Source organism: Berghia stephanieae, chromosome 2 (genome assembly GCF_034508935.2).
Source record: "Berghia stephanieae isolate SIO BIC M18660-M18661 chromosome 2, UCSD_Bste_1.3, whole genome shotgun sequence".
NCBI classification, from domain to species: Eukaryota; Metazoa; Mollusca; class Gastropoda; order Nudibranchia; family Aeolidiidae; genus Berghia; species Berghia stephanieae.
This window is the reverse complement of record NC_088361.1, coordinates 109,830,436-109,850,665: the sequence shown is the minus strand read 5'-3', so window position 1 is coordinate 109,850,665 and position 20,230 is coordinate 109,830,436. Positions and strand designations below refer to the sequence as shown.

Below are 20,230 nucleotides of genomic sequence, written 5' to 3'. Positions count from 1 at the left end.
ATTTAAAGGATTTTGAAGTGTTGTTTATTCATTATTATTATTAATTGAGCTTTATATAGCGCAATATCCACTGAATGTGCTCAAAGTGCTTTACAAGAGGTCCCTGGTCAACAGCAGCATTTAACATGTAGGACGGGACATGACGCCTGTTAGGTGATATTACAATTTTTTGGACAAAGACAACGTTGCTAACGGCCAGGTACTCATTTTACACCTGACTACGGTGACAGAATGTGAGTAAAGAGCCTTTTCCAAGGACTCGACTATGCGCCGATCGCTAGGCTCGAACCCAGGACCTTCCGATCTGAAAGCGAGTGTCATACCACTAGACCACATAGCCGCATTATGAGGGAAATTTGTAGATTTATTAAATTAACTATAGCGACTACAAATTTTTATGTTTTAAGTAGCAGGTCTGCTTAAAGTCAATTAATCTTTCTGGTCCAATACTCTTCAACAGTCATAACGTCACTTCCTTCCTAATGACGCATGGTAACTTAGTAACACTGGCTCTAAACTATCGGAACAATGGCGGACGCCCGTATGAAATATTTCTCCGGCGAGTATAAAGCGTATCCAGAAGAGAAAAAAACACATACATTTGATCATGTTTTGACTTTTACACATTCTGATCACAAGACATGAAAAGTTCTAGCCAGCATGAAGAATAAAAAGTAATGATTTTCTTTGTTTAGAACCAAGATGGCCGCCGATGCCAGGCGGCGTGACATCAGACTATTGAATCATATTGGTGTTGGTTTTATTATGATTCCACTGTATAATCATTTTTGTTCATTATATTTTTATATTATGACACTGATTTGTATCTAATAAACTAGTGGTATACATGTTTGTAAACTGGGTGGGGATCCCGACCTCCCATCATGGGCAGGGAGCTACTTGTTGCATCTTCTATACCCCTATAGATAGTTCGAAGATGACGTCACTCAGGTCTTTGTTATTGTTTTTTGCCATACGCGTTTAGGAGTAATTATCACTAAACTGTATTAACCAGACTATAAACGATCATGGTTACACATAGTTTTGTGTGTTGGTCCGTTATACTTCCGGATGGCAATGTGAAATCCTTAGCCAAGCGCATACTATCTATGTTTTCTAATTGCTTTGTCTTAGTCTTGGAATGAGATTACTTAGTTTTGTCCTGTCCCTGGCCAAAGTCCTTGGCTGGGAGGGAAACAGTCGAATGTATAAAATTGTAGTTTTAGGAGATGATATTTTTTTCTTGTAAATCATCTCTCTGTAAGTGTAAGGTAACTATTTTTTTTATTTTTAACATATGATTTGTAAACATTTGTGTTCCTCTTAGTAGGATCTTGTGCTGGTCCATTTGTTCCCAACTTGAACCATTCCCCTTTGTCTTACTTATTCCTCAAGTTTTTTTTTTATTGTACATCTAGAATGGTTTTACTGTAATTCTATCCCAAAACTAATTATACATTTGACTGTTTCCCTCCCAGCTAGGGTCCCAGGACAAAACCAAGTAATCTCATTCCAAGACAAAGACAGAAAGCATGTTGGAAAACAGATATAGGGAAATAGAAGACACACGAAGTGCCTCCTGCCCACTATGGGAGGCAAGGAACCCCACCTAGTAATTCTAGTTGGAGTCCAGAATGATGACATCCTATCTAAATCTTTAGATACAAAAATAATTTTATCAGTTTGTCTATAAGACAAGTGATTAATGAGAAAATCTAATTTTGAAATTATAAAAAAGAAAATTTGTTTCAATAAAGCTGAGAAAAATTTATCAGGCACAAGCAATTTTATTATTCAACATATAAACAAAACCCAAATTACAACACTTGATCAAACCAGGAACTGTCATTTGAGGTAATCATTGAAAATTTATAAGAAATATTCTTGTCACGTCAACACAATGAGGGAATGATTTTAAAGCATTTTGCGTAATGGAAATAGAAAAAAATGGAAAAAAGTAAAAAAAGAAAAGGATCAAGATAATGATTAAAGTTGAGCTTGGTCCAAATAGAATGACACCTGAAAATAGAATTATGAGAAATACATTAAACTTTAAGGCATTCTTTATAAAAATAAATATTTACATTAATAATAATAATAATAATAATAATAATAATAATAATAATAATACAGTCGTCCCTGTTTATAAGCACTCCAGCTACATGCACGCTCAGGCAGCAAACAGAATTTTTGTTAAATAAAATTTTCCCTTTTTAAGCACGCCCACTGAAAAAGACTCCAGTTATATGCTTGCTCAATGTTCTGGCCATTATTAAAAAATTACAAAAAGAAAAGAAAATGAATAAAAAACTAAAGAGAAAAGTAGAATTCTTTTTTAAATACAAAAAAAAAGATTGACGAACAGGGTTAACAGAAACTATCAAAGAAATACTCTGCCACTGACATCAACTCACACCTCGATATTCCATCACAAAATAATTAACACCTCAGTGATGAAAAGGACAATGCAGTCAATACATCTGCTCTACACTTCAACAGTCGTAACATCACTTCCTTCGTAATGACGCATAGTAACTTAGTAACTGGTTATAAACTATCGGAACAATGGCTGACGCCTTATGAAATACTTCTCCGATGAGCATAAAAAATGTATACAGAGGAGAAAAACATTATAAATCTGATCATCATGACATGTGAAAAGTTCTAGCCAGCATGAAGAATAAAAAGAAATGATTTTCTTTGTTTAGAACCAAGATGATGGTTGCTGGGCGGATGTGACATCAGACTTTTGAATCCTATGTACAATTCCATCTGGCAGTTGGAAGACAAGAACAATCGAAAAATATCAGGTCATGTAAATAAATGGATGTTGATTTGTTGCAAATCAGTCTCATACAATTTCTTTGTAAATCATGTAGAGCAATGGGAGCGATCTATATTCATGTTTTCGTCCAACCTAGTCATCGATCACATGATTTGTTGCTGTACAACAATTGGACATTTCTCAATGTATATGAACACGCTGCTTTGTTTATTAACGTTGTAAACATACCCAAGAGTCATGCTGAGCAAAATGACAAATTGTAACGTTGGATATTTTTCAAACTGTGAACAATTTTCACAATGTGGGTCATTTTGAGTACACTTTGCAATGTGACCAATGACCTCGAGCACATGGAAATGTAATATTGCACAGTTCCAATGTAAGTGACACAAAACTGCTAGGAACTGTGAACTGTAAAAAAGTAATAAACAGAAATGAATATGACAGCTTCAAAAAAAGAACAAAATACCAAACAGAACGTTTCAGACTCAAAACTCTTCTTCAGCCAACTACAAAAAAAAAAAAAAAAAAAAAAAAACTTAGATGCAATACAGAAAAACCAAGATAGATGGCAGAGAAAAATTAAGCAAGTCCTATCTGTATAGAAATGACGTACTTAGTTTTTTAGAAGGATGTGCTGATTTTTTTTTTACCCAGATAGACCGGCATTTCTTTTTTACGAAACCCGACAAAGTTATGGAAAGTGGGCTGCTGTGAGGAGTGAATCAGGGACTATGGGAGGAGGATATTAGAGGGAAATGAACCTGGGACTATGGGAGATGGATACCAGTGGGAATTGAAGCTGGAATATGGGAGGTGGGCACCAGAGGGAAATGAACCTGGGACTATGGGAGATGGATACCAGTGGGAATTGAAGCTGGAAAATGGGAGGTGGGCACCAGAGGGAAATGAACCTGGGACTATGGGAGATGGATACCAGTGGGAATTGAAGCTGGAATATGGGAGGTGGGCACCAGAGGGAAATGAACCTGGGACTATGGGAGATGGATACCAGTGGGAATTGAAGCTGGAAAATGGGAGGTGGGCACCAGAGGGGAATGAACCTGAGACTGTAGGAGGTGGCCACCAATGTTTAATGAACCTGGGAATACGTGAGGTGGATACCAGTGGAGAGGGAATGTGGAATTTGGGTATTAGTGGGGAGTGAACTCAGAAGAGTCCTTATTTTTTCCGAAACCTCCCATAATCCTAGGTTCATTTTCCACTGGTATCCACTTCCCATAATCCTAGGTTCATTCCCCAATGGTGACGACCTCCCATATTCCTAGATTCAGTCCCCACAGGTGTCCACTTCCCATAGTCCCAGGTTCACTCCTCACTTGTTTCAACCTCAGATAGTCTCGCCTTCACTCTCCATTGGTGTCCACCTCTCATCGTCCCGGGTTCACTCGCCATTTGCATCTCATCCTATCGGCCTGTGTTCATTCCCCATTGGGACCCACCTCCCATAGTCAGGGGTGAGAATGACTGGTCACAAAAAAGGAGGACATTTTTTAGCGCGTAGATCATGACACATCCATGCGACTATAACCTATAAATTTGAATTGCATCAAACGAGATGCCATCCAAAATGTGTCCCGCAGCAATTTCTGACTCAACTGGGAGGAATCTCAATAGGTGAAAGGGTAATTACAAACATGTAAAATCTTATCTACTTAGAGAACAGCACCAGTGCGGCTATGTGGTCTTGTGGTATGACAATCGCTTTCGGATCGGAAGGTCCTGGGTTCGAGCCTCGCGCTCGGCGCATAGTTGAGTCCTTGGAAAAGGCTCTTTACTCACATTCTCTCACCGTACTCAGGTGTAAAATGAGTACCTGGCCGTTAACAGCGTTGTCTTTGTCCAAAAAATTGTAATATCGCCTAACAGGCGTCATGTCCCGTCCTACATGTTAAATGTTGCTGTTGACCAGGACCCCTTGTAAAGCGCTTTGAGCACATTTAGTGGATATTGCGCTATATAAAAGCTCAATTTTTACCATGTGGTCATACACCGTGTTGACCCCCACCCACCCCCATTTTCACTTTTTAAAAATACACATATGATTTGCTGGAATGATGTGATGGTGGTAATAGTAGTACTACCAGTGGTAGAGATGATGGTGTGGTGGTAGTTGTAGTATCATGATATGTCGGAATCTGTGGTAGGGATGATGATGTGGTGGTGTTGTAGGAGCAGTAGGAATGATGATGTGGTGGCGTTGTAGAAGCAGTAGGGATGATGATGTGGTGGTGGTGGAGTAGAAGTGGTGATAGGGAGGATGGTGTGGTGGTGGTTGTAGTAGTAGTGGTTGTAGGGATGATGATGTGGTGGTAAGGATGATGATGTGGTGGTTGTAGTAGTGGTGCTGGTGGTAGGGATGATGATGTGATGGTGGTTGTAGTAGTAGTGGTGGTAGGGATGATGATGTGATGGTGGTTGTAGTAGTAGAGGTGGTAGGGATGATGATGTGGTTGTAGTAATAGTGGTGGTAGGGATGATGTGGTGGTTGTAGTAATAGTGGTGGTAGGGATGATAATGTGGTGGTAGTTCTAGTAGTAGTGGTGATAGGAATGATGATGTTGTTGCAGTGGTTCTGGTAAGAATGATGATGTGGTGGTGGTTGTAATCGTAGTGGTCGTAAGGATGTTGATGTAGTGGTTGTGGTGAGTCTTTCTTATTCATAGAAATATTTCAAAAGGGCGGAAACATGATGGTGATGGACGGAGATAAACCACCATTTAGGCGGAAGATTCCCAGCCCTGAAAGGTCCTACTTTCACTTTCCTCTGATGCCCACCTTCCATTTATGTTTTTATTGCTTTTTGTTGTTGACTGAAGAAAGATTTTGAGCCCAAAATGTTTCATGTTTGGTTATTTGTTCCATTCTGAAGCTATTATAATCATGTTGTTTGAGCCAGTATTGTGCTTTTAATGATGTCTTCAATAAATTGACATTGATAACAAGAGGACTTACGAAATGATGAATGATTGACATTGACAATGAAATTGATTGTTGAACTAGTTGTATTTTCCTTGAAGTTCCTCAACTTTAGCTATATACTCTGCTTGAGCCTCATCTTTGGACTTTCCTGAAACAAAGAGTATAAAAATTACTCACAAAGCATTCCTTTTTCACGCCACGACCAAACAAAAGAAAAATCCGAGCACTCACTTCCGCCAACCACATAACCGAAAACCCCATTGACAGATACGCCACAAACAATTCGAACTGCTTCAAAATCCCACAGACAAGAACACAAAACTACAGAAATTCTTTCTTCATTAGAACTATCTCGGAGTGGAATGGGCTGGATGAACTGGTCATCATGGCACCGCACCTAAACGATTTCAAGGCCCGACTGACATGGGCCCGCGCCCAATGAGGACGCTGCTGAAATACAACCAGACCATTGGTTTCTTCAGCACCAACCATACAAAAACTGAAACTTGTATATTATAACCGACTCATTTTAACAAATGTCCTGTTTTTTTTCATATATTTTGTCAAATAAACTGAAACTTGTATATTATAACCGACTCATTTTAACAAAGTCCTGTGTTTGTCCATATATTTTTTTGGTATCAGTTCCATCCAAGAACTATCTGTACGATAAACAGACTCTCATAGCCCTAAGGAATGAAAATATTATTATTATTGAATTAACAACAACAATAAATACAAGAATAATAATAATAATAATAATAATAATAATAATAATAATAATAATAATAATAATAATAATAATAATAATAATAAATTGATAATAATAATAATAATAATAATAATAATAATAATAATAATAATAATAATAATAATAATAATAATAATAATAATAATAATAATAATAATAATAATAATAATAATAATAATAATAATAATAAAATAATAATAATTTATGCTTTTAAAAAATAATAAAAATAAAATTCCCTTTATTCATCCCCATGGGGAAATTTGTCTTTAGGGTCTATTCCAAGGGAAGACTGGAATAACCCAGGCGTCAGCCGCAGAGCAGCGCCACGAAGTGAGCTAGGGCGAGGTGACTTGGTAAAGGCCAAACAGCGGTGGTGATCGAACTCGGTTCCTTTAGGGTACAAAGCGAAGACCGTACCGCTGAGCCACGCTGTCCTAGGGTTGAGGGTTGACATTGTTCCATGCAACCCATGTTAAACTTTTGCCAATGAGCGCAGAATAGAACGAAGAAGTCATGACTTCACACCTTCTACTTTTCCGGTTCCAAACTCCTTGGAAGTGTATATAACCAGTCCTTGTTTTATCTATGTTTTTTAAGGGTTTTACGGCACTTGCAACACATTAAGGTCATATCAACGCCAGTAAAAAGGAAGAAAATGGGATAGTAAAAAGTTCTAGAATTACAAATAAAGCACCCAAGAAAAGGTAAGACAAAGGGGAACTGGTTCAAATAGGAAACAGGTGTAGATTCCAAGAGCACACTATCAAAGTACTTAGTTTGAGATCACTAAAAGTCTCATCCAGACATAAGCACAGGTCCCCACTAAGAGAAATATACTCGAATGTTCTACAAATCATATATAATATAAAGAAACATAATACACTGCATAACAGAGAGATGATTTACAAGGGAAAAAAATATCATCTCCCAAAACTAACTATACATTTGACTTTTTTCCCTCTCAGCAAGGGCATCTGGCCAGGACAAGGACAAAATCTAAAAATTATAAAACTATTTTTTACAGATTGAACAAGTAACTAGCAAACACTTTTTTAATTAAGGGTAATTCTATCACCCGTTGACTCAAAAGATTATTTAGAAAATCTGCCAGGGCATAATGATCATAGCACGACCTTGTCCTTGGGAATTGCCACCTGGCCGCCGTACGACCGATTTTTATCTTTGATGGTTGAAATGATTGGTCTCAATCTATGTTAATATCCACATTACAGTAGTATGACAATTACAATAAATGAGAGCTTGTTCGTAATAGGCTTTATTTCTCCGCAAATACTGTGTAATCTATTTCACTCAAAAATTGAGAAGTAACTTTTTTATTTATTAATGTAACCCATTGGTGAATGCCAGTGAGATCAGGCCTGCCATTCTATTTGATGCAGAAATCAAGACAAAAGCCTAAACAATTTGGACACAGTGGAAACAAATCAGAACACATGAAAAGAATACAATGCTTTATCTTGATTTACATGCTTAGAAGTTTTTATAAGTCTCCCCAAATCGGAACGTGCACCTCTATTTTGATGTTAGAAAAGCTTGATTACAAAAAATCTATTTAAAAATTATTTTGAAAAAATCAAGATTAGACCGTAGCCATCGTTAACTTATAGCCTGAAACTGGCCAAAAAATTATGTCAAGACAAGTCTTTGGTCGCGAAACCAAACAAATCATGAGTTGTATTGAATAGTACAACCAATGAAATCACCCATTTCCTTGAGCTCTATTAACAATAACTCACTAGATGCTGCGAAATCCTAAAAAAAAATGATGTCAAACTATAAGTCCAAGAGGACTCTAGTGTCAGGCTATAAGTTAACGACGGCTACAATCAGACCAGGGGGGGGGGAGAAAAAGAAAAGGAATCAGGATGGTTTGCATTTCAGAATTTTGTCCAAATTGTTTTCTAGCACTTCTCTGCTCACTTCATTTCTTTTTATTATCAACACAGAGGCCTGCTCCACAAACTTTACTGAATTAATATTCACCCATATTTTATTTGTTTTTTGAAGGGGGTTTGTTTTTTAACCATGTTTTCATTATGCTTGGATATGCAGTTAGTGAGCATTTTAGCAAGTATATTCATTGAATAATTTCACCTATTACTGACATTCTCACCTTTCAATCCGTCCCAAGCATCCCATTTGGCTTTACCAGTAAGATCAAACATACCAGGGCGACCTGAAATAGACCAGAAATTCGTTTAGGACTTTTCATAAGAAGTTTTTTAAGTTATACTCTAGTTCAAAAGTTGAGAAGAACACATGACTTAGAGATCACTCAGTGCCCAGGAAAAAAGAGAACACACAAGGACAGTCATGAGCATTTCTTTTAAGGATAACATAATACCAGCAACAAATGTCCCTATGGGTCAAGCCTGATGGCATCCAATGTCTCAAACAATGGATAACGAATCCCATCAAATATATGAAACGCAATCACTTTTTTAACAAACATTAAGAGATGTTTGATAGGGGGACGGGAGATGACATTTCTCAAGTTGCAGAAGAAAAAGAAAAAAAAGAGGTTGTTATATAGCGCAATATATCAATTATATGTGCTCATCATGCTTTACATTACAACAAGGGTCTCCAAGTCTACAGCAATACTTTATCATGTAGGAGAAGGCAAGATGCTCGTAATGGTAGCATTACAATGATGGTATGTAATCCAAAACAAGACCATAGGGAACACCAATTGAATTGGTCTCCAGTCACAAGGACAAATATTAACGTGAAGATCAAATGAACGTTTCAGGTTTCACCTTTATCAACAAAACAGGATGAATGAAACAATACAGATGAATGTGGTAGTGGCGTAGCTACGCCACTACCACATCATCTCAATCATCTGTATTGCTTCATTCATCTTGTTTTGTTGATAAAGGTGAAACCTGAAACGTTCATTTGATCTGTTTTTGTAATTAAATTGAAGCTTACATTCAACTTCACGTTATTATTTATTTCTTCGAGCTTCGAGCAGCAACATTTACACAGCCACATGGACAGAAAACCACATGGAAAGGCATGACAGGCCTTGAGGAATAGACGAGCTTCTGTCAGGAGTATCACCAAATCCCTCACAATGCAGTGTGAATGGTGGATTTCTGAATGAAACCGTAGGCCTACCACTACATTTTCACGTTGGGTACAAAGGGGTAGAAAAATGTTTTTTAAAAAGGAATCTCTGAGTGATAGTTATGGATGGATAAAGACAATGAATTATCTTTGAAAACTCAATTAGAAAAAGCAAATTTTTTAAAAAATTAAAAGTGTTAAATCAAAGTTTCTAAACAAAAAAACTTCTTTAGAATGCAAACAGTTCTATATCAATGGCTAAGAAGAAACAAAACACAACAGACTTACTTGTATTGCAATCCCCAATAGTGCCTTGCTTGTACAATGAGTACACCACTAGTTTCTCATCGTTGCTGGGCTCCTTTGACAGTAGCTTCACTTCATCAGCTGCTTTCAGGAATTTCTGATAGAAAGGAAAAAAACATGAGAGAAGCATAAGACACTGCCAGAAATCGATAAATAATATCACAGTCATATTGGTTGAAAAATTGAGCTTTTATATAGAGCAATATCCACTAAATGTGCTCAAAGCGCTTTACAAGGGGTCCCTGGTCAACAGCAACATTTAACATGTTGTAGGACGGGGCACGCCGGCTGTTAGGCAATATTACAATTTTTCGGACAAAGACAACGCTGTTAACGGCCGGGTACTCATTTTACACCTGAGTACGGTGAGAGAATGTAAGTAAAGAGTCTTTTCCAAGGACTCGACTATGCGCTGAGCGAGGCTCGAACCCAGGACCTTCCGATCCGAAAGCGAGGGTCATACAACTAGACCACATAGCCTGAAATTGAGTGTAAAGAATATTTCCATTGCTTCAATAAACTCATACAGTAGGGAACAAAAGTGTGATGTCAAAAAGCTGGTTACAATCTCATTGGAAGTGTAAAACCACTATCTACCGGAGGACTGAATACATACCTTGTGTGAACGATCGTCTGAATATATATATGAACTATGGACTGAAATAATCCTATGACCTTTACCCTCTCAATGATCGTCACTACTGTAAATAGAATTAAGTCATTAAACGGGTCTGCATGGGGTCTAATATAACAATTTTTTTTTTTTTTAAAGTTTGTGTCAACTCTGACTTAATATCAGCGCATCGATGATAGTATGGGCTAGTTGAGGAAACATGTGTCAGGTTTAAATTTGCTAGGGGGAAAAAAAGTGTAAATGTTGCTGCTCGAAGCTCGAAGAAATATATAATAACGTGAAGTTGAATGTAACCCGTGTGGTGTCCGGGGTCCCTCAACTGAGAGGGTCAAGAATAGCCCAACGCCAAGCCAGCGTGTCGTAAAAGGCGACTAATGGTGTGTGATTCCCCCATCTTTGAGTCACCTGGTCCTCCAGGTTGGGGGTTGGCAAAGGGTTAACACCCCTTTCCGTTAAACTCAAACCGTTACAGAAACACAGACAGACAAACTAAATCCTTTTTTTAGCTTGGGCGACCGAAGAGTTTCTGGAATTACAGAATTTATGAAGGACAACAGACAAAGCCGAAAGGACTCTGCTGACCCGATGACGTCTTCGCCAAACAAGCAGCTTCGAATTGCGTCATGGAACGTTCGCACCATGTATGAAGCAGGAAAAAGCTCTCAAGTTGTGACTGAGATGAGAAGATACAGGCTGCATATACTTGGAGTAAGCGAAACCCACTGGATACAATCCGGACAGAAACACCTCAAGTCTGGGGAGAAGATTTTATATTCAGGGAGAGGGGACGGGATTCATACACAGGGAGTAGGAATAATTCTAAGCAAGTTTGCCCAGAAGTCACTGAGAGGATGGGAACAATGCGGAGAAAGGATCATCATGGCGTCCTTTACAACACGGAGTAAGAAGATCAACATGAACATTGTACAGATCTATGCCCCAACAAATGATGCAACAGATGAGGACAAAGATACATTTTATGGTCTGCTACAACAAGTCATTGACAAGTTGCCAAGGAAAGACATCAACATATTGATGGGAGATGCTAATGCAAAAGTGGGACAGGATAACGTAGGCTATGAAGGTATCATGGGACGTCATGGCATGGGAGAAATGAATGATAATGGAGAGAGATTTGCAAATTTCTGTGCATTCAACAGTTTGGTGATTGGAGGATCAGTGTTCCCCCATAAGAGGATCCACAAAGCAACTTGGGTCTCACCAGATGGTGTGACAGAGAATCAGATTGATCATTTTTGTATCTCTCGCAGATTCAGACGTTCATTGGAAGATGTGACAGTACGGAGAGGGGCAGATGTTGGATCAGACCACCACCTGCTATTGGCAAAGCTTAAGCTCCGACTCAGAAAACACGGGGCCAGATCACATACAAGAAGAAAATTCGAGGTGAATGCACTTGATGGGGAAAAGAATGAGGAATTCAAACTACAATTGAGTAATAGATTCCAACCTCTTACTGAGCTCGAGGAGGACATAGATGTAGAGTCACATTGGGCAAAGATCAAGGAAGTCTACATAACAACTTGCCACGAGGTATTGGGGGTAAAGAAATCGGAACATAAAGAATGGATAAGTCCAACCACCTTGGACCTTATTGAAAAGAGGAGAACAAGGAAGGAACAAGTGAATGCAAGCCGAACAAGGGCTTCAAGACTGGATGCACAAGAGCAGTATCGAGCCATAGCTAAGGAAGTCAAAAGATCTGTGAAGAAAGACAAGGAAGCATTCATGAACAGACTTGCAGAGAAAGCAGAAGCAGCAGCGACTGGAGGACACATGAGGATCCTTTATCAAACTACCAAGACACTTGCTGGAAAATATGGGAAACCAGAGGTACCAGTCAAAGACAAAGATGGGAAAACTATTTTTGGAAAAGAGGCTCAATCTGAACGATGGAGGGAACATTTCAACTGCCTTCTGAACAGACCACCACCAGACAACCAGCCAGAAATTTTGCCTGCAAGGAATGAGCTACCAATTAGCTGTGATCCACCATCGATAGCAGAGATTGTGGGTGCCATTAACAAGATGAAAAGGGGGAAAGCTGCTGGACCAGACCAGATTCCACCGGAGGCTCTAAAAGTTGATGCGAAAAGAAATGCTGAGGCCCTGCACCCACTATTTGAGAGAATCTGGAATGACGGGATATTCCCAAAGGATTGGAAGGAAGGACATCTTATCAAGCTTCCAAAGAAAGGGGACCTCAGTAATTGTAATAATTATCGAGGCATCACTCTTCTTTCTATCCCAGGAAAGGTTTTCAACCGTATTATTTTAGAGAGAATTAAGAATGCAACAGATGCTAAACTGCGGGACGAACAGGCAGGTTTTCGGAAAAACCGTTCAACCACCGACCAGATTGCCTCTCTGCGAGTCATAGTAGAACAGTCTATAGAATGGAACTCTCCTCTTATTGTCAACTTTCTGGATTACGAGAAGGCTTTCGACAGTATTGACAGAGCAACATTGTGGAAAATTCTGGCACATTATGGACTCCCTGAAAAGATAGTAAACCTCATTAAGGAAATGTATGAAGGATCAAGTTGCAGGGTTGTACATGAAGATCAGCTTACTGACAGCTTTGAAATTAAGACTGGTGTCAAGCAGGGATGCTTGCTCTCACCATTCCTGTTCATCCTTGCCATTGATTGGCTAATGAAGGAAACCTCCAAAGGGAGAAGAAATGGGATACAGTGGACCCCCTGGACACAGTTGGATGATCTGGATTTTGCAGATGATCTGGCTCTTCTGTCCCACACCCAGGACCAGATGCAAGCAAAAACCACAATTATAAACAGCCTCTCGGAATCAATTGGTCTAAGAATTCACCCTGCAAAGTCAAAGGTCTTGAGGATAGGTACGCGTCAAAGGGAGCAGATCAAAGTAAAAGATCAGGAACTCGAAGATATAGACACTTTCTGCTATCTCGGAAGTATAATTGACAAGGATGGAGGCACGGAAGCAGAGGTGAAAGCACGAATAGGAAAGGCACAGGCTGCATTCACATCTTTGAACAGAGTTTGGAGAACTAAAGATATCTCCCTTCAACTAAAGCTAAGACTTTTCAACTCAAACGTGAAGTCTGTCCTACTGTATGGATGTGAAACTTGGAACGCATCACAGGCATGTATAAGGAGGGTACAGATTTTCGTAAACAGGTGCATGCGTAAGCTACTCAGAATAAAATGGATGGATAGAATAAAAATGAAGAAGTATGGAAAAGAACACAGCAGAAACCAGTGGGAGAGGATATAGGAAGAAGACGATGGAGGTGGATTGGACACACGCTTAGAAAGAATGACTCAACTATAACAAAGAAAGTATTGGACTGGAACCCTCAGGGCAGAAGATCAAGGGGAAGGCCACGAGGAACATGGAGAAGAATTAAAGAAGCTGATATACAGAGAAGTGGTAAGACCTGGAATGAGATAAAAAAGTTGGCTCAGGATAGAGAAGGATGGAAACTGTTTGTCTGTGGCCTATACCCTGACCCAGGGTGAAAAAGGCAATGATGATGATGATGATGATGATGAATGTAAGCTTCAATTTAATTACAAAAACAGATCAAATGAACGTTTCGGGTTTCCCCTTTATCAACAAAACAGGATGAATGAAACACCACAGATGAATGAGATGATGTGATAGTGGGTAGAGCATGTGACTGATAGAGAAGCAGAAGAAGAGTTCAGAGAAAATTCTGTTTTGCCCGTATCAGACTGACTCAGCTGATATTCCTACTTTAGACTTTAGAAAGATTGTTATTGTTGTCTCTAATTTCTGATTTTATTTGGACATCGTTTAAAGTTTTAGAAAAGCTTTAACTTCAGAACATTAGGTACTTTGACTGATTTATGTTCCTTTTGAAGGGTTTTTACTCTTTTCTTTTAATTTCTAATGGACTTCCAAATGATCTATGATTGCGTCTTTCTCATGCTAAAAATAGCAGGTTCAGGCTACCTGTTGATGATAGTAACTATACCATTATTATCATTTTCATTTGCATCAATGTTATGGAATTGCCAATTATTCAAATTGAAATAAATAATTTAAAAATATATACTGCCATGGGAGACTAGGATATATACAGGCTCGAGTCTGAATAACTTGTTGATCGCAAGTGCGTATCAGAGTTTGAGTCTGAATATCCGAGTTTGAGTCTGAATATCCACGGGAGACTATTGAGAAGTCTGAATAGCCGCTGACAATATAGAAAGTAGAAGCAACAACGAAGTGGCAATTCGGACTCGAGTCTGAATAGTCTCCTGTGGCTCCTCAGACTCAAAGTTCAATGTGCGTACGCAGTGGGCAGAACTGATAAAGAAACAGAAGAAGAGTTAAGAAGAAATTCTGTTTTGCTCATGTCAAATTGACTCACGAGTTTCACAACCACTGCTTCGGACTGAAGAAGAACCGTTGCCTGTCTAACACTATTACTATTCCTATTACTATTAGAATATGTTAATTTAAAAAAATTGTCCTGATTTTGTTTGAACATCGCGTTGTGTTGTTAACGAAGCTTTTCCTTTAGACCACAGTTACTTTAACTTACTTTTGATCAATGAGTTTGTCTTTCTTATCAAATAAAGTTACTATAATTGTTAATTTGCATAGGTACTTATATTTAACTATCCATATATAAAAAAAAGTATATTACAAAAAAGAACAATACTGCCATGGAAGACTATTCAAACTGAGTCCAAATAACCTGTTGATTGATTGCACATGCGCATTGAGATTGGATTGGAATAGCCACAGGAGACTATTCAGACTCGAGTCCGAATAGCGCAGCCAAGTAACAAACCTATTTTCTCAGCCCGTGTCCGCGTCAGATTATTTCCAATGTGATATTTTGAAAGAGGACTCTTTTTCGTGAATAAACCCTCCTAACTTTGAATGAAGTCTTGAAATTGTTCAAAAATTGAAGTTTTATTCGGACTTGACCCCAGCCCCAAGGCCAAGGGACGCACAATGAAGAGTCTGGCTCACCACGCCCACGCCACGATGGTGTTTAGCCTTGAGATTGAGAATGCTTTCCTGTTATTTAGTGAATTTTGCAGAGTCATTCATATTCCTCACTTCATTGTAATTTCAATTATCTCGTCTAAACTAAAGTTCCCTAAGTAAAGCTTGTGGATTGAGTTATTGGGAGTTATTTTACTAGAGCGTTTTCGGAAGAGCTGAGTGGTGAACTTTGATCTTTCCACTCAAGACTGAAGTCCAAGACAATGCGAGTTTATTCCTATTAAATACGTTTCATTGATCTACAATAGGCCTATTCATTTATTAGAATTATAGATTGTGTTCTAGACTTACATCTTCCAAAGACATTATGGCGGTCTTAATTATTCTTTTTTAATCCAATTGGAAATTGAAGGTAAAGCTACTAATCCAGCAGCGAGGAGTCTCCGTGGTATCTATGAGCGAGCGACGACAGCAGACGGTGATCTTGGGGTCACGCCGGCAAGTTATCAGTTGCCAGATATAATCTATCTATATAGCCGGCAACTTTTTTTTTCAACTTTCAACACTAAATGAAAGAGCAAGAAACTATTTTAGGCTCTGTCAGATCAATAAAATAAAAAGAACACCAAAAGAAAAAAATTTTTAAATACATAAAATGCTGATAAACACTCAATGCTTTACCAAGTTATAGTTTTATAAAAAACCAACATGGCAAATTTGCTCAATATCGATTTCCTGGTTCAAATTTATTGTTTTCACAAATTATATAATAGGCTTGACCTTGGTATTGGTACAACGCATAAATGGGAATGTCTTTTTTTTCTTCAAAGTTTAAACATTTACTATTATAATTAATTTTCAACTAGCATTCGCTTGAATTTGTTTTAATGCATTTTAAACGTCTTGAAGTTATTATCATTTGTTTTTGTTTTTTATTTAATGGTTTCATAAAAATTAATAACTTTTTTATGTGGGGACAAGTGTGCATGTTACTGATAATAGGTATTATTCTCTTGTTATCTTTATTAATTATGATAATGATGATGGTGATGATGATGATGACGACGACGACGACGATGATGATGATGATGATGATGATGATGATGATGATGATGATGATGATGATGATGATGATGATGATGATGATGAAAACAGTTCGAAATAGATTGATGTACGGGCTCCCCTCTCTATCCAGTTAAAAATGTAAGCAATCAGAGCAACATTCACACCCTGTAACTTTCTCTCGTCAACCTTGTCATCTTCCCCTTTTGACAAATGGTACATGGTGATTCAATAGAATATAGACAAATACGAACATTCATGTGTCACATTTCCACATATTCCCATGCCCGATGCGCTTCACGGTGCTTCCTCTACGTTCTCCCCTTGTATTGATCCACTCCTGAGCCCAATTAGGTAACATGAGTAAAATTGCTTGCCAAAGGACAGAACACCGGGAGCAGTGATCTGAGATCGTACGGCTATTTGGTCTTGTGGTATGACACTCGCTTTCGGATCGGAAGGCCCTGGGTTCGAGCCTCGCTCGGCGCATAGTTGAGTCCTTGGAAGAGGATCTTTACTCACATTTTCTCACCGTGATCACGTGTAAAATGAGTACCTGACCGTTAACACTGTTGTCTTTGTGGGGGGGGGGGGGGGTGTAATATCGCCGAACAGGCGTCATGTCTCGTTCCTCGTGTTACGCATTGCTGTTGATCAGGGACCCTTTGTAAAGGGCATTGAACACGTTTAGTTGATATTACTCTATATAAAAGCTCGCGTTTTGTTTTGTTTTATGTTGTTATTGACCCATCTACTCAAAGGAGGAGGAGGGGGAGGAGGAGGAGGAGGAATTCCTTTTTTTTTTTTCACATAGAAAAAGGTGCTTTAGCCATTCTCTCCTTTAGCCAAAGACGCTTAAGGCGGTTTTGACTGAATTTTTATCTCATACTACAATTCCTTTAGCGTTAAAATGTCATAGGCATATCGTATCTAATTATTATTGATATTGCGTTACCAGTCTACACACCAGTTTTTGTTTAAACCCATTAGCGGCGGCAATGTTGTTTTTTTTTTCTTCTTCAATTCTCTCATAATTTTTGTATGTACTGGTTCCAATTACAGATTTGACCGTTTTCGCTAAAAGGGTAGTGACGTAAAAATCAACGATTGCGACACCGTATTCACTCACGTTGTTACGTGTCTTTAGACGATAACTGTAAAACGCCAGGTAATGTAAAGTCAAATCCTGCCTCAAAGGACTAAATATAAAGGTGTGTAAATTTCAACATCAACGTTTGTGCATATTCATATATCCTATTCGTAACGAATATATTCATCGATTCATGAATATGAAATAACATTATGCACCTGCTAAGAATTGCAAATATTATATTATATTATATAAACAATTTGACAATGTTCGACTACTCATTATTTGAGCATTACGGCGATTGCCTTAATCACCCCCCCCCCTCTCTCTCTCTCTCTCTCTCTCTCTCTCTCTCTCTCTCTCTCTCTCTCTCTCTCTCTCTCTCTCTCTCTCTCTATCTATCTATCTATCTATCTATCTATCTATCTATCTATCTATTTCAATATATATAGTCTACAACTACAACAGCTACTTGTTTAGTTGGCAACAAACGACTAGATGTGTACGAGATGTGCACGGGACATTAATGTTATTTATTTTCCTTTCGTCGATTTTATAAGAGATGTATGTTTACACTTTATATATCGTTGTGTCCCGGTAAACAATCATTAATCACACAAAACGATTATTTTTACATACAACCAAGTGTTGAGTGACGAATGAATTATTCCCACAACTGTTGTAGGACCCCACATTGAAAAAAAGCTTTTTTATTTTTTCTCGTTTCAGCCAGATTACTTTCACTTCATGTATCGACGGATTATAAAAGACGTGTGCATAATAATAATAATAATAATAATAATAATAATAATAATAATAATAATAATAATAATAATAATAATAATAATAATATATTAGACAGGTCGGATAACCCAAAATGTCATTGGCTCAGTAGTAGTAGTAGTATCGTTCGGCTACACTTCTATGTTCAAGGTATCAATCCAGGTTCGGAAGTCATCATCATATTTGCTGATGGTTTCAAATCCCCCTTCAAATTTTGTCTCTGGGCAATCTAGTACGAGGTGGTTTGCATCTTGTGGTGCTTGGTTGCACTTTGGGCATGTTGGTGATTCTTGGAGCCCCCATTTGTGCATGTTGGCAGCTGTTCTTGTATTTTTTGACCGTAGTCTCATTGTTGTAATGGAAATACTCTCAAACCAACGCAAAATATTGTCCATTACAACGTTAAAACAGGCCTATAACTGCGCTCGGTTTTCAGACCTGTAAATATATGCATCTACATTATAATACAATACCACTTGAACCCTCTCTCTCTCTCTCTCTCTCTCTCTCTCTCTCTCTCTCTCTCTCTCTCTCTCTCTCTCTCTCTCTCTCTCTCTCTCCCTTTTGCCCAACTTGTCAATGCGACTTCTTTGAAATCTTTGGACTTTTTGAGAAGATGCGGTAGAGGAAATGGGGGGGGGGGGGGGGAGGGTCATTTTAAACTATCGAAAATGATGCAGAAGCCTTGTGGCTAACTTTTTGTTTAAAAGATGTTTTGTCAGTGAACCATGGCGTGTTTATCAAAACACAATGCAATGTTATTTATTTAACCCTCTACAGGTTGGGATTGTCTTTATTTTAACCTTTATAATATCTAGCCATTTTCACTTAAATCATATTTTACGAATATTATCATATCCATCTATGCCGTTGAAAGGGGGGGGGGTGTTGTTGTTGTTTGTTTCGTTTTGTCTGTTTGTTGTTTTGTTTTTTTGTTTGGACAGCGAAGATTTTTCTACAATGAGGACCTAAAAAATATCTCTGTCTTCTATCTGGAATTTAGTAATGTATTTATGTCTTCATTGTTTTTTGTTGTTGGCTGAAGAAGGGTTTTGAGCCCGAAACGTTCCGTGTTTGGTATTTTGTTCTTTTTTTTTTTTTTTTTTTTTTTTGAAGCTGTTATTGTTATATTCATTTTTGTTTATTACTTGTAATATTTAAATGAGGTCCAGTCTCTAGTGTACAGCAGTTAACTGGTTAAAAACGAACACTGTCAAATGAGTTTGAAAGTCAGCAAAATATCCCGATTCCATTGTGTCGATATTAAGAGGATAAATGAATGAATGAATTTATATAGCGCCTAGATCCACAATGTGCTCAGAGGCGCTTTACAATGCAAATAAAACACAACAATAAATTGATAATTTAAGCATAAAATCTATCATATTGGAATAGCATTAATCAATGTGTAATTTAATTACCACGCACTGTGCTACAAGATGAAAATTTAGGATATCTATAACATGTAGGCCTAATATAAATGTTAAACATCAAATGATTTTCTAAAGAGATGTGTTTTAAGTTTCTACTGTGTAGACTCCTTAGTATTCACAATATTCATAATTCACAGGTGATCATCAACACATCGGGCTTGGACACACGCGGCTTCATCGTTAGATTTTAGCTGACCTATTACTTTCACGAAATGGTTATTTCTAAAAGTTCTAAAATTGAGCTTTTATATAGAGCAATATCCACTAAATGTGCTCAAAGGTGTCACTGGTAGAACTGTAGCTATCCTTATATATATATATATATAATATATATATATATATATATATATATATATATATATATATA

At 37.9% G+C, this 20,230-nt stretch overlaps 1 protein-coding gene across 1 annotated transcript; it reads right to left on the bottom strand.

The window, feature by feature from the left end:
- Nucleotides 1-1,767: 1,767 nt before the first annotated feature.
- On the bottom strand, nt 1,768-15,991 carry LOC144966215 (acyl-CoA-binding protein-like). Its single transcript, XM_078902394.1, has 5 exons — nt 15,847-15,991; nt 9,861-9,975; nt 8,614-8,676; nt 5,762-5,876; nt 1,768-2,019 (listed from the first exon to the last, which is right to left on the bottom strand). The coding sequence occupies exons 1-4, from the start codon at nt 15,859-15,861 to the stop codon at nt 5,806-5,808; spliced, it is 264 nt and encodes an 87-aa protein (XP_078758520.1). The 5' UTR covers nt 15,862-15,991; the 3' UTR covers nt 1,768-2,019; nt 5,762-5,805.
- Nucleotides 15,992-20,230: the final 4,239 nt, after the last annotated feature.